Source organism: Eubalaena glacialis, chromosome 19 (assembly GCF_028564815.1).
Source record: "Eubalaena glacialis isolate mEubGla1 chromosome 19, mEubGla1.1.hap2.+ XY, whole genome shotgun sequence".
NCBI classification, from domain to species: Eukaryota; Metazoa; Chordata; class Mammalia; order Artiodactyla; family Balaenidae; genus Eubalaena; species Eubalaena glacialis.
In genome coordinates this window covers 44753448-44766200 of record NC_083734.1, presented here as the reverse complement: position 1 = coordinate 44766200, position 12753 = coordinate 44753448, and the positions used below count along the sequence as shown (strand labels likewise).

Here is a 12753-nt window from a genome sequence, read left to right as displayed (position 1 = left end):
GAACGAACCCCCTCAACTCAGCAAAAGAGCTCCCACATTTTCCCTTGATAGTTTACACACTCTGCGTCACGCATGCCACACCACTACACTCACCAGACTTTTGTAATTCACATCTTAAAACATGTAACTACATGTTGTGCGTAATCGCAACAAAAACTGAAAACAAAACAGTGTGGCAGAAAAGTAAACGAACCCCAATGTTTCCAGTAAGGCATCAGGGAATCACTGCTGGCTGCGCCCTTCATTTCACCAGTTTAAAGAAAAGTTTGATTTACATCTCTCAGCAAACCCAACATTCAGAAGCTTAACCAGCAGCCTCAAGTTAAAAGTTTAAAAGACAATCCTCCTTTCTTTTGGTAAATTGTTCATATACAACATGAAATCAAGTTCTACTTTATAAAAAAAACTGAGTATTATTTTTTTTATAGTAAGGAATTATTTTTATTTATTTTTATTTATGGCTGTGTTGGGTCTTCGTTTCTGTGCGAGGGCTTTCTCTAGTTGTGGCAAGTGGGGGTCACTCTTCATCACGGTGCACGGGCCTCTCACTATCGCGGTCTCTCTTGCTGCGGAGCCCAAGCTCCAGACGCGCAGGCTCAGTAATTGTGGCTCACTGACCTAGTTGCTCCACGGCATGTGGGATCTTCCCAGACCAGGGCTCGAACCCGTGTCCCCTGCATTGGCAGGCAGATTCTCAACCACTGTGCCACCAGGGAAGCCCCCAAAACTGAGTATTTTTAACAGCAAAAATATATGTTTGTATTTCTCTTTTTAAAGACATTTAATAACAATAATTCAGAAGACAGGATTTAACCCTCAACCCCCCACCCTGCCAAGCTGTCTACATGGCACAGATACATTAAGGCAAAGGCTCCTGGAGAGGCATGTCCGCCTCGGCGGTGGGCTGGGGACGTGAGGGGAACACATTCCGCTCCTGCAGGGCCAGTTTAGAAAGGCTTCTCCCTCATGTTCACCGAGCCGTCCTGCATCCCGAAGTAGACTGTCTCCGCCATGCTGATGAACAGGCCTGTGTCCACCACACCTGGGATCATTTTGATAGCTGTGTTCACATCACTCCATTTGTGGACCCCGTCAAAATTCCAGTCCAGGATAAAATTCCCATTACAGTAAGTCCCCTACGTACGAACCTTCAAGTTGCGAACTTTCAAAGATGCGAACTTGTGTTCACATGTCCAATCACGCAAGTTAGTTCATGTGTCCGGTGTACATTGTCACATGCATGCATCCTCTGCAAGTTGTTGTGCTTTTGTGTACTTTACTGTACAGTACTGTTGCTGTGCAACATGAGGAGCTTACTATTGAAGACCTGGTGGAATTGGAGGCCCAGAGAAAGGACAAAGAGAGAGAAGAGGAAGAAGTAACTAAAGAACCGAAGAGATTCAGGATGCAAGAAACGGCAAGGGGATTTTCTTTATTTGAGGAGGCACTGTTAGTTTTTGAAGCACAGGACCCGAACGTAGAAAGGTTCACGAAGGTTGCAGCTGCCGTTCAGGATGCAATCCAGTGCTACCATGTCATCTATGATGAGAAAAAAAGAGCTACTACCCAGACGTCACTGGATCATTTTTTCAAGAAGGTAGATAGAATTGAATCCAGCAAGGAACCAGAACCTGTGCCATCGACATCAGGCATGAGTGAAATTGCAGCTTGCCCTCCGTCTCCTACTGCTGACGATCCTTCAGCTCTACCATCTCCCACCTCCTCTCCCTCCTCCAGTCAGTAACTCTTCTTGCCTGTTCACTCGATGCAGCCCCTGTATGCCAGCTGTTGTACTGTACTACTGTACTTTTCAAGGTACTGTGCTGTAAGATTAAAAATGTCTTCTTTATTTTTTGCGTTTGTTTTTTATGTATTATTTGTATGAAAGTATTATAAACCTATTACAGTACAGTACTATATGGCCGATTGTGTTAATTGGTACCTAGGCTAACTTTGTTGGACTTATGAACAAATTGGACATATGAATGCGTTCTCAGAACGGAACTCATTTGTATGTAGGGGACTCACTGTTATCCATCACCAAGGGATCTGCCTTGTTGATGGCCATTCGAAGTTCAATCACGCCCCCAAACTTCTGGGTCACAGCTCGGCTCACTGGGACATAGGCCATCGGGATGACCTTGATGGGGGTTCCCCTTTTGCCACTGATTCCCCTGGTCCCCTGAGGTTCTTTGAATATTTCCTGAAATCGGTGATCACGATGAAGCAACTGGCATTGCCAGCCACAATTTTCTCCTGGGTCAGCCAGCCTCTACTGCCCTCGATGAGATTGAGATCAACATCCACCTCATCAGCACCATCGATGGTGAGGTCAGTCTCTGGGTGTCGGTCCAGGTCACCAAGAGTTCAGCCATACTGCAGGATGAGCTGACGGGCCTGGAAGGAAGTGGGAATACAGACGGGGTTCAGATTCTCTTGTTTCACTCTTTCAGCTATTCGCTGCAGAGCATGAACAACTGTAGAACCACTCCTAATTCCCAGCACTTGGTTATTCCTCACGTGGTTCTCCACCGCTGCGCGGCCTGCCAGCTTCTTGGCCTCCTCAGCCTTGGACATAATGGAGGGGACCAGGCAGATGCTGTTAGCATCCCCGCCGCCAGTACTTGTCTAGACCAGCAGTTCTTAACTCAGGCTGCACATTAGAAATACCTGGGGAGCTTTTAAAAATACACCAGCGCCTAGACCCCATCCACAGAGATTTTAACTAAATTGGTCCAGGTAAACCCAAGCATAACTAATTCTAGAAGCTCCCCCAAGTGATTCTAATGTGCAGGCTGGGTGAACCACTGGGTTAACCACAGCCATCTGAGACCCTCAGAACAGGGGCTGAATCTTGAGCACAGTACTACTTATAACATGGGGCTCACAGGAAACCCTCACTGAACGAATGAATGAATGAATGAATGGCAGGGAAGAACTTCTGCTCCAACCTTGTCAACCCCCAGTCTGCACTGTGCACCGTCCTGAGTGTGGTTCCTCCCTCCTCTCTGTTCTCCCTTCTCTACTGAGCACTGCACTTAACCACCCTCAGTGGACCACGTCCATGAGCCAGCTGGACCCTCCTAGGTGAGCAGACTTCCCACTTCTCCAGCAGCTGCTGTGCTGGACACCCCAGTCCCACTCTTTCCTGGTAGCTGGCCTAGTCGGAGAAGGAGATAACTCACCTCTTGTGCCTTAGTTAAAGCCCCTGCCCAGTGTGACGGGAGAGCGGTGGGAGGGGTAGGCTTCCATGTGCTTCCTCTTCCGCATTCAGGCCCGATCCCGAAATGGACTCCCAAGTATTCAGTGGCAGAGTGCCTGGCCTAACTAACAAGCAACCACAGACAAAATGTTCACTTCTGCCCAGGTGTAAAAACTGTGTCTTATCTGATTCCTTGGACAAATGGGAGTCTGAGAAATGACCCTGTTGATGTCACCAGAATGAGTCAGTGGTAAATACATGCCCAGAGATAACATCATCCAGTATCTTACCCTCTGATTCTGGCTTCCATCACGCATCTGAAATTGCTCGTTCAAAGGTCACCTACAGGGCCAGCTTCAGGGGCCTGCAACCTGTGCAGTCCCACAGGGCCTCACGCCCTGCATTCAGAAGGGCCCTGAACCTGGTCTTACGATGTGCTGTTGTTGCCGTCTTGAAATTCTTAACAGTTTTGAACAAAGGATTCCCACATTTTCATTTTGCACTGGGCCCTCACTTCTGTTGTCCGATCCTGGTCACCCATAGTCTCTTACAAAATCCAGCAAGGTTTTCCTTCTCAGAAAGGTCTCCACAGCGTATGACCTCAGTCTCCTTTGTGCAAATCTCTGTGACACCCAGTCTTCTCTTCCCTTCCCTTACATTAAGAAAGGGTGGTGTGATGGGTTGGCATGGCTGCAAATGATGGTAGGGATCACGAAGCCCTGGGGAATAAGTCGTACAAGCCCTCCTTGGCTCCCAGGCATGAAGGAGAGTTAACAGTACCAACTTGGGAGCTCAAGGCCCCAGCAAACTAAGAGAATCTGAGTCAGCTCCAATCCAGAACAGAAAATCAGCGTGAAAACTTGTAGATGACTGTATTGGACTTCAGAAACATTGAAGAACCCCTTCCAACTCCTTGAGGGGCCATCTACCAACAGTGCAGAGAACTAACACAGTGCCCCCTGCCAGGCAAGGAGGTCGGGCACCCTGCGAGGAGCCAGGAGATGAGGTCCTCTGGAGAGAGAGAGACAAGTTTTCCAAGGAAAAGGCTGAGGAAAGTTTGTTCACCATGGAAGACAGTGCACGGTAGGAGGGCAGAAGGGAGGTATGGAGCTGAAGGGAGATGAGTTCAGGAGACAGTGGATGTGAGAGGGGGCCCACCCCAGTTCTGCCCCCCAGGCCTGCCAAGCAGGGATGCCTCTGCTCAGCCAGGCTCTGGGCAGAGGGCAGAGGTTCTAAGAGGCAGAGTCTCAGCCCCAGCTGGGAGAGGAAGGATGGAGGATAGCATGTCAAGGCCTTGGAAGGGGAGCCTGAGGCAGGGAATGGAATTGGGGCCCAGTCTTCCCAAGGCAGAGTTCATCAGGGTCCGGGATCTGCCCTCTCTTGGCATCGCCTGGCCAGGCCATGGCTCAGGTATCTGACACCTGGGGCCTGGAGTCACATGCCAGGAAACCCAACACTCTTGGGCCCCAGCCCCCAACTTCCAGCAGCTACAAGCGAGCGAGCAAGGCTTCTGGAGGAGGAAGCGGGTCTCCAGAGCCGAGCAGCAGGCAGGCTACTTCCGGGGAGAGGGCAGCACAGGAGAGGGCTCTCCCACCAACAGGGGTGAGAGGCTGGGAGGAGGAGGGAGAGGACAGGGAGGAAGAGCGGGGCGGAGAGGACAAAGCAGGGATGGGCAGAGGGGCGGACGTTCCAGGAGAAAGGGTGAACGGGTACAGAAGCTGGGGCCTGAATCACCTAGCCTAGCTGGATGCTGCAAAGCCCTGTTGCTAATCGGGCCCTCTGGTGCCTACCTGGCCCACCTGGCAGCCATCCAGGTAGGCTGGCTGGAAAAGCCTGTATTCCAATGAAGGAAATCAATACATGAGCAGAAACAGACACTGAGAAGCCCCCAGACCCAGAATGACCAGTAGGGCTTTGGACCAAGAGACTTCATAGATCAGCCTTCCAGAATCAAAGAGACCCTAGAAGAGTCTCAGGCCCAGGGGACCCTCTACCCAAAGGGCCCAATAAGGAGTCTTGGACCCCAAAGAAGCAAAAAAGCCACCCAGGCCTGAGAGACCCCCAAAGGAGAGGCCCCCGCCCAAAAGGAATCCACAGGGGGACTTCAGGAAGAGAATGCTGGCCGTGGGAATGGAATTCTCTTAACTCATTCTTCATTTATGGGGCTTTTTCTTCCCCAGATCCTGCTCCACTCCAGGACTATGCCAATCTGTGGCCATGCTCCCACCAGCTGGTCACCTCCTGTCCCTGCTGCTGGTGATAGGCACAGGGGGTACAGTGCCCAGCCCCCGGCTGGCTCCCCAGGGCTGCTACGTGGCAGAAGAAGCTGGGGAGCGGACGTTCCGCTGCAGCCGGGCAGGCCTGAGGGCTGTGCCCACCGGCATCCCTAACGACACCCGCAAGCTCTACCTGGATGCCAACCGGCTGGCGTCCGTGCCGGCTGGGGCCTTCCAGCACCTGCCTGTCCTGGAGGAGCTGGATCTATCCCATAATGTCCTTGCCCACCTCTCAGGGGCCGCTTTCCAGGGCCTGGCGGGCACGTTGCGCCACCTCGACCTCTCTGCCAACCGGCTGGCCTCGGTGCCCGTGGAGGCCTTTGTGGGGCTGCAGATCCAAGTGAACCTGTCTGCCAACCCGTGGCGCTGCGACTGTGCCCTCCAGGAGGTGCTCCGGCGGGTGAGGCTGGCACCGGGCACTGGGACGGGCATCGTCTGCGGCCCAGGAGCCCGATCAGACCTCGTGGGGCAGGAGTTCCTGCCGCTGGTCGGGGAGGAAGAGCTGTGTGGCACGGGGCGGGGCGGGGCCCGGCACAGCACCGACGTGGCCCTGCTGGTCACCATGGGGGGCTGGCTGGTGCTGGTGGTGGCTTATCTGGCCCAGTACGTGTGGCAGAACCGGGATGAGACCCGACGTCCCCTCAAGCGGGCCCCCGCGTTGCCTGAGCGCTCTGAGGACTCCTCTACCCTCAGCACGGTGGTCTGATGACCAGGGCTCCTCTTCCGGCCCTGCACCCCACGCCCCTGCTCCTATGCCCTCTCCTCTCCTCTGACCCCCTCTGCCTCCTCTGCAGCCCCTTCCCATCCCCCAATTCCACCTCCTTCCTCCTCTGTCTCCCCGAAACACCTGATCTCTCTCACTCCACCAACACCATCTTTGGTGCCTGGGAGTTTTGATGCCTACTCTGGGCCTGGATTGTGCTAGACTCAGAGACCCAGAGCTTCTGAGTCCACAGTGATGGGGGGACCACAGAACAGAGAATGATGGTAGATGGTCACGTATGCCAACTTGGAGGTAGGAGCAGGCAGCTTGAGAGCGTGGCGGAGGTGATCTCAAAGGCTGCGCTGTATGGATGTTTGAACTGACTCTGCAAGAATGAGGGGGGCTTTGGGCAGAAGAGGGAGGCCCCCGGCTGAAAGATGGTGGACCAAGACGAAGAAGATGTAAAACAACTTGGAATGTCCGGGCAGCGGCAAGACATATCTGGGGGTTGGAGAAGAGGGCGCATAGAGGGGCGAGGGGATGGTGGGACCAAGCTGGCAGTGAGGTCAGAAAGGACCCCGTGGGCTCCTCCTCTCTTCTCCCGCCGCCTCTGCCAAAAAGCTCCCCTCCCCGCCGCCTGCCCCATGCTTCTTGCCTCTCTCACGGCCCCAGGCTCCTCTCCCTGTACCTTCTATTGTGAGCCCCTGGCTTAGGGTTCCCTGCTTCCTTCTCCGGAGATTCCCTATCTCTTTGCTCTCTCCTTTTTACCCCGAAGGGCTTCCTGAACCCTTTCCCTTGGGGGAGAAGAAGTTTCTGCTCTGCCTGAGCTGGGGATGGGTCACTAGAGAGCTGGAAGGGAGGTGGGGTGGTTTCCCATCCCCAGAACATCACTGGACAATTCAATAAAGCCCCTTTATTAATGCCCCGATCTCTTTCTTATCATTCAGTTTGCTGAACACGTGTGGCCCCGCAGTGAGGAGTGGGAGGGTGTATAGATATTCTCCGCCACCTTCACCACCCCTTTGGTGCGGGTGCTCCCGCTGGGCTGGGTGCCAGCTCCTCTCTCCCATCCTACCTCCCAGCTCCTGACACCAGAGTCTGTCTGCCAGGCCTGCCAGGGCCTATGCATTAATGATGATGGAACAGAAGGATGGAGAATGGGAGGGGACACAGAGGGAGGACAACAAGGGAGGAGGGAAGGAGGCCAAAGCCCAGGCATCAGTCTCCAGCCTGCTCGGGGTGCGCAGGAAGTAAAGGAAGAGGGAGCCGGTACTCTCTTAGCAGTCTGTCCCTTCTCTCAGCGGGAGTCTGGGCAGGGGGTAGGGAGAAACTAGATGTGCCCAAAGTTAGTAAAAGAATTCCTGGGCAGAGGGGGAGGGCAGAGACCAGGTTGGCTGAAGGAGGGGGCCCTATGAGACATCCCTATCACCAAATAGGCTTTTCAAGGGACCCAAAGGGGCCAACACTCCCTGTCCCTTGCCCCTGTGAGGGTGATTCATCATGTGGCTTCCATGGAGGAAACAGCCACTTTGGGAAAGCCCTCGGGAACCCTAGTAGAAACTGAAGATAAGAACCACTGAACCAGGGTTCCACCCAACTTATGGCAGAGCCTGGGGCAGACTAGGAGGCCACTCAAGGAGTGGCAAAGAGGAATCCGTCACCTCCCCTCGTCCCTCTGACCCATCCTGACTTCCCTGTCTCCTTTCCTCCTCTCTCGATCCCTGAGGCTCTTCCCACCACTCCAATGCTGAGCTTCCTCACCTCATCCAGGAAACCTCAACTTGACTCACCTCAGAAGAACATGGGACAGCCCCCCATCTTCTCTTCTCAGGAGACATGCGCCTCCCTCTTCATTTCCAGAGGTGCTCAGGGATGGAGGAAAGAACTTGGATGTGGGAAGTTTCAGGCTGTACCTTTGACCGTCCACCCAGCCACATCTTGGCCTGGGCCTTAGAATCCTGGCTCCATCCCTATCAAACCCTCCATCAGTCCCTCCCCTGCCACTTTCAGAATCTGTCCCACTCTGCTCACCCACCCTCTTCTGGAATCAGGCTGGGACTCATCTCCCTAGGTTCTGGGAAATAGATTGTGGAGACCCATGGGGGTGGGAGGGTGGGGGCTGGGTGGCGCCCCATGTCCCTATCGTTGATGCCCATTCCTGGAGTCTCATTCAACTCCCTGTCATCCTGAGCAGCGGAGACAGCATCTTTAAGGTCTTCAGAGAGTGGGTTCCCCTACCGTCACCCCTAACCCCAATGCTCAGAGGTAAGTTCAGGATGGGAAAGGATCCAGGGAGGGAAGCTTTGCTTGGAGCCCAGATCAGGAGGCGTCCTGGAGCCCTGGATAATAAATGCCCCACCAGTTATCATTATGGCTCCCCTCTGGCTCCAATTTCTTTCCCTCTCTGGAGCTAGGACAGGAGGGAAAGGAGAGGGAGGCCAAGTGGGGCAGAAGATGGGGGGGCAGGGTGGGGAGGTGGCAGGCAGGTGCTTCACTGGCTCTCTTCCCCAGGGAGAGACCCCTTCACCCGAGCCAGTTGGGGTCTCTGAGTCAGAACTTGGTGTGAGGGGGGTGTCCAACGCAGTAACTTCAGCTCAGCCCATCACAGGAGACTGGACAAAGTGGGGCGGCCACAGACTCAGAGAAGCTCCTGCTAGGACAACAGTTACTGAACCCCTAAGCCCTACCATCAGCACCCTGGCCTCTGGGTTGTGCTTGTCCTCTGGGCAGGCAGGAAGGGGTGGCATAAGTGGTTTCAGCCCCATCCTTATCTCTGCCGGAGACCAGTGATCATAGGACCAGTGTTCCGAGATGCCACGTGGGCCCTGGCAAGGCAGCTGGATGGCCTCGTTTTTGTTGCCTGCTTCTGGCCCTTCTGCCTGGTACAGAGGAAAGGGAGACATGCTATGTCAAGACCAACCTCTCCCACCGGGATGGGCTGGAGCCAGGAACAAAGCTGCTTCCCTGGTGGAGCAGTGGGTAAGAATCCGTCTGCCAATGCAGGAGACACAGGTTCGAGCCCTGGTCCGGGAAGATCCCACGTGCCGCGGAGCAACTAAGCCCGTGCGCCACAACTACTGAGCCTGTGCTCTAGAGCCTGTGAGCCACAACTACTGAGCCCGCGAGCCTACAGCCCGTGCTCCGTCACAAGAGAAGCCACTGCAATGAGAAGCCTGCACACCGCAACGAAGAGTAGCCCCCGCTCGCCGCAACTAGAGAAAGCCCACGCGCAGCAACGAAGACCCAACACAGCCAAAAAAAAAAAAAAAAAAAAGGCTGCCAGCTACCAAGATAGCCCAGCCACGTGCCTGGTCCAGCTCTGATGCAACAACCCAGGAAGGCAGATCCCGGCTTGTCATCCATGGGCAGCACCCTGGAGCCGGTGGTCTGTGGGTGGGGGTGGGAGGAGAGGAGAGTCCCTCACTCAGCCCTTCCACCACCAGCTTCTGGAACAGCTGAGAAAGCAGATGCTGCCCTCGGGGAGCCCCAGTCAGAGGAGGAGAGCTATGACCCTATCTCTCAGGGAACCCCCAGACTAATGGAAGAAATAGGGTCCTTTCTCTTTGGGGAGATCTTATGCTGGTGAGACCAAGACATCCCCCAGACACAGAGACTGAAGCACCTAAAAGCCTAGTTATCTACTAAAGAAAGTGGAGAGAGAACAAACCGAGTACAAGGGAGCTGAGGGAGGCCATTAAGTAGTGCCCCACCCTTCCTGTCCTGGGCTCCTGTGCAGACTTTCCAAGTGCAACCCTGAATGAGGGGTGTCAGTATCAAAACCAGAACCCAGGCAGCTTCTTCCAAGTACCTCCCCCATTAGACTATGGGGAGTTCCAACCAGAAACAGTTTCCCTTCGTTTCTCTGGGGCCCTGTTATCAGCAACCTCGGTTGCCTGTAAGGCATGATTTCCCAAACCAGGAAGGCAGAAAAGCAAGCAGACAGAGCAAGGCGTCTGAGGTGCCAAAGCAGATGCCACCACAAGTCCACTGGCTCGTTCAACAAACATTTATTGAGTTACTACTACATACCAGGCGCTGCAGATTCAAAGATGAGGAAATTGTGGTGCCCATCCTTGGAAGACCTGACAGTTAGTGATGACAGCCCGGGCGACAGAGGTGTGCGCAGGGGCCACGTGAGCCCAGAAGGGGCATCTAAAGCAAAGGTTCAGGTACTTTGTTCACAGGAGCACTCACTCAGAACCCATTTATTTTGCCTATTTTTTAAAATCTTATTTTACATAGAGTTCTAATAATTTTGGAACTATGGTTTCCTTGATACAACAGGTTAGAAGCAGCATATTTGAAGTAGGAAAAAAGTTCACTACAGATAGAATAACAGCAGGGAGTATCAACAGCCTGACAGCAGGGAGAGACATTACTAAAAGTATTTTTAAGAACTCAAAAAGCAACGCAGTAGGACCCTGTAATGTCTTCTTTTTTTTAATTTATTTTATTGAAGTATAGTTGACTTACAATGTTTTGATAGTTTCTGGTGTACAGCAAAGTAATTCAGTTATACATGTATATACATTCTTTTTCGTTTTTTAATATTTATTTATTTATTTAATTTATTTATTTGGCTGTGCCAGGTCTTAGTTGCGGCACACAGGATCTTTTTAGTTGCAGCATGCAGGATCTTTAGTTGTGGCATGCAAACTCTTAGCTGTGGCATGTAGGATCTAGTTCGCTGACCAGGGATCAAAGCCGGGCCCCCTGCCTTGGGAGCACGGAGTCTTAGCCACTGGACCACCAAGGAAGTACCTACATTGTTTTCCATATTCTTTGCCATTATGGTTTATCACAGGATATTGAATATAGTTTCCTGTGCTATACAGTAGGACCTTGTTGTTTATCTATTTTATATATAATAGTTTGCATCTGCTAATCCCAAACTCCCGATCCATCTCTCCCCCACCCCTCCTCCTCCTTGGCAACCACAAGTCTGTTCTCTATGTCTGTGAGTCTGTTTTTGTTTTGGAGATAAGTTCATTTGTGTCATATTTTAGATTCCACATATAAGTGATATCATATGATATTTGTCTTTCTCTTTCTGACTTAGTATGATAATCTCTAGGTCCATCCATGTTGCTGCAAATGGCATTATTTCATTTCATTCTTTTATGGCTGAGTAGTATTCCACTGTATATATGTACCACATCTTCTTTATCCATTCATCTATTGATGGACATTGAGGTTGTTTCCATGTCTTGGCTATTGTAAATAGTGCTGCAATAAACATTGGGGTTCATGTATCTCTTCAAATTACAGTTTTCTTCAGGTATATGCCCAGGAGTGGGATTGCTGGATCATATGGCAACTCTATTTTTAGTTTTTTGAGGAACTCCATATGTTTTCCATAGTGGCTGCACCAATTTACATGTGGTGTCTTCTAAATAACCCTGTGTGGACAAATTATTCTCCCTGCCTCTAAGGGGCCTATGGATGTTGGCAAAACGCATAATATTAATCTCACTGACTTTGAGTTACCTGCAAAAACGGTCAAATCTTGGAGTGTCCACTTTCAGGGACAGGGAGCCGGTGATGCATTTGAGAAAGTTTCCCTCCTATCAGGGCAGAAGTAAATAATGCAGAACGACTATTGGAAAAATGCTTGTTCTACCAGGGCTGCCTCCTTGTTCTTTCCTCCTCGGGACCAAGATCTGCCCTGAGGCTGTGCAGAGTAGCCCAGTCTCTCCTGGAAACGACAGCCCTTTGGATGGGTGGAGGTGGCTCTCCAGCACCTGATTCAGCACATCATGGTCCTTCTCTGTTCTTGTCTCTCTGTCCCTGATTAATGTCCCACAATCACCACCACACCCACACACCTGCCTCAGGTCCCTGGAAAATCCAGTTTATCTCCTCCCAGTCACAATACTCATTTCTGCACTTATGGCGATTACTCTCTTCCTCTTTTAGAATGTTTAAAAACAAAACAAAACTCAAGTCCCCACACTAAAACTAATGTCTGAAGTCAGCACTCAATTTTCATTCATTTTAGGGGTCGGGGCAATTTATCATGCAGAGTCAAGCCATCAGGGAAGGTTCTCTCAAAGGATGTATGGGAACAAGCACAAGGGCATGGTGTCTGTCCTGGAGAACCAAGAAAAGACTATAAGATCACCAAGACTGCAGTCGTAGGGCTCCTGGTGAATATCTCTGTCACAGTCAGCAGCAAATGTCAAAATTCCACGGACATCCAAAACCTCAGCATTGTGAATGATCTGGAAAACCTAAGAAGGGGTGAGCTGCCAAGTGAGGTGGGGAGGCAGGTTGAGGATTCAACCTCACCTTCATGCACCAAGGGGCATGCCCCCACCCAGAGTGGTTCAGGCTATCAGAGCTGGCAGGGATCTTCACTTTACAAAAGGGCCCAGAGAGGGATGGTGAGTTATCCAAGGTCACACAGGGAGTCAGGGAAGAAGAAAGACTAGAACCCACAGGTCCCCTGTCCCTCTGAGACACACACACACACACACACACACACACACATGCTTCCTTCCCAGGGAATGGGCTGAGGGAAGGGTAGACCTAGGGGTGCCACTGAGGGAGCTGGACATGGATCGGAAGAAAGC

General features: G+C 52.0%; 1 protein-coding gene and 1 pseudogene across 1 annotated transcript; one reads left to right on the top strand and one right to left on the bottom strand.

Moving 5' to 3' along the window:
• Positions 1-947: 947 nt before the first annotated feature.
• Positions 948-2592, bottom strand: LOC133080270 (ribose-5-phosphate isomerase-like; annotated as a pseudogene).
• Positions 2593-5317: 2725 nt separating this feature from the next.
• On the top strand, positions 5318-6184 carry LRRC3C (leucine rich repeat containing 3C). The gene is given in 1 exon segment (XM_061176713.1): positions 5318-6184. A coding segment is annotated over 1 exon segment (867 nt).
• Positions 6185-12753: the final 6569 nt, after the last annotated feature.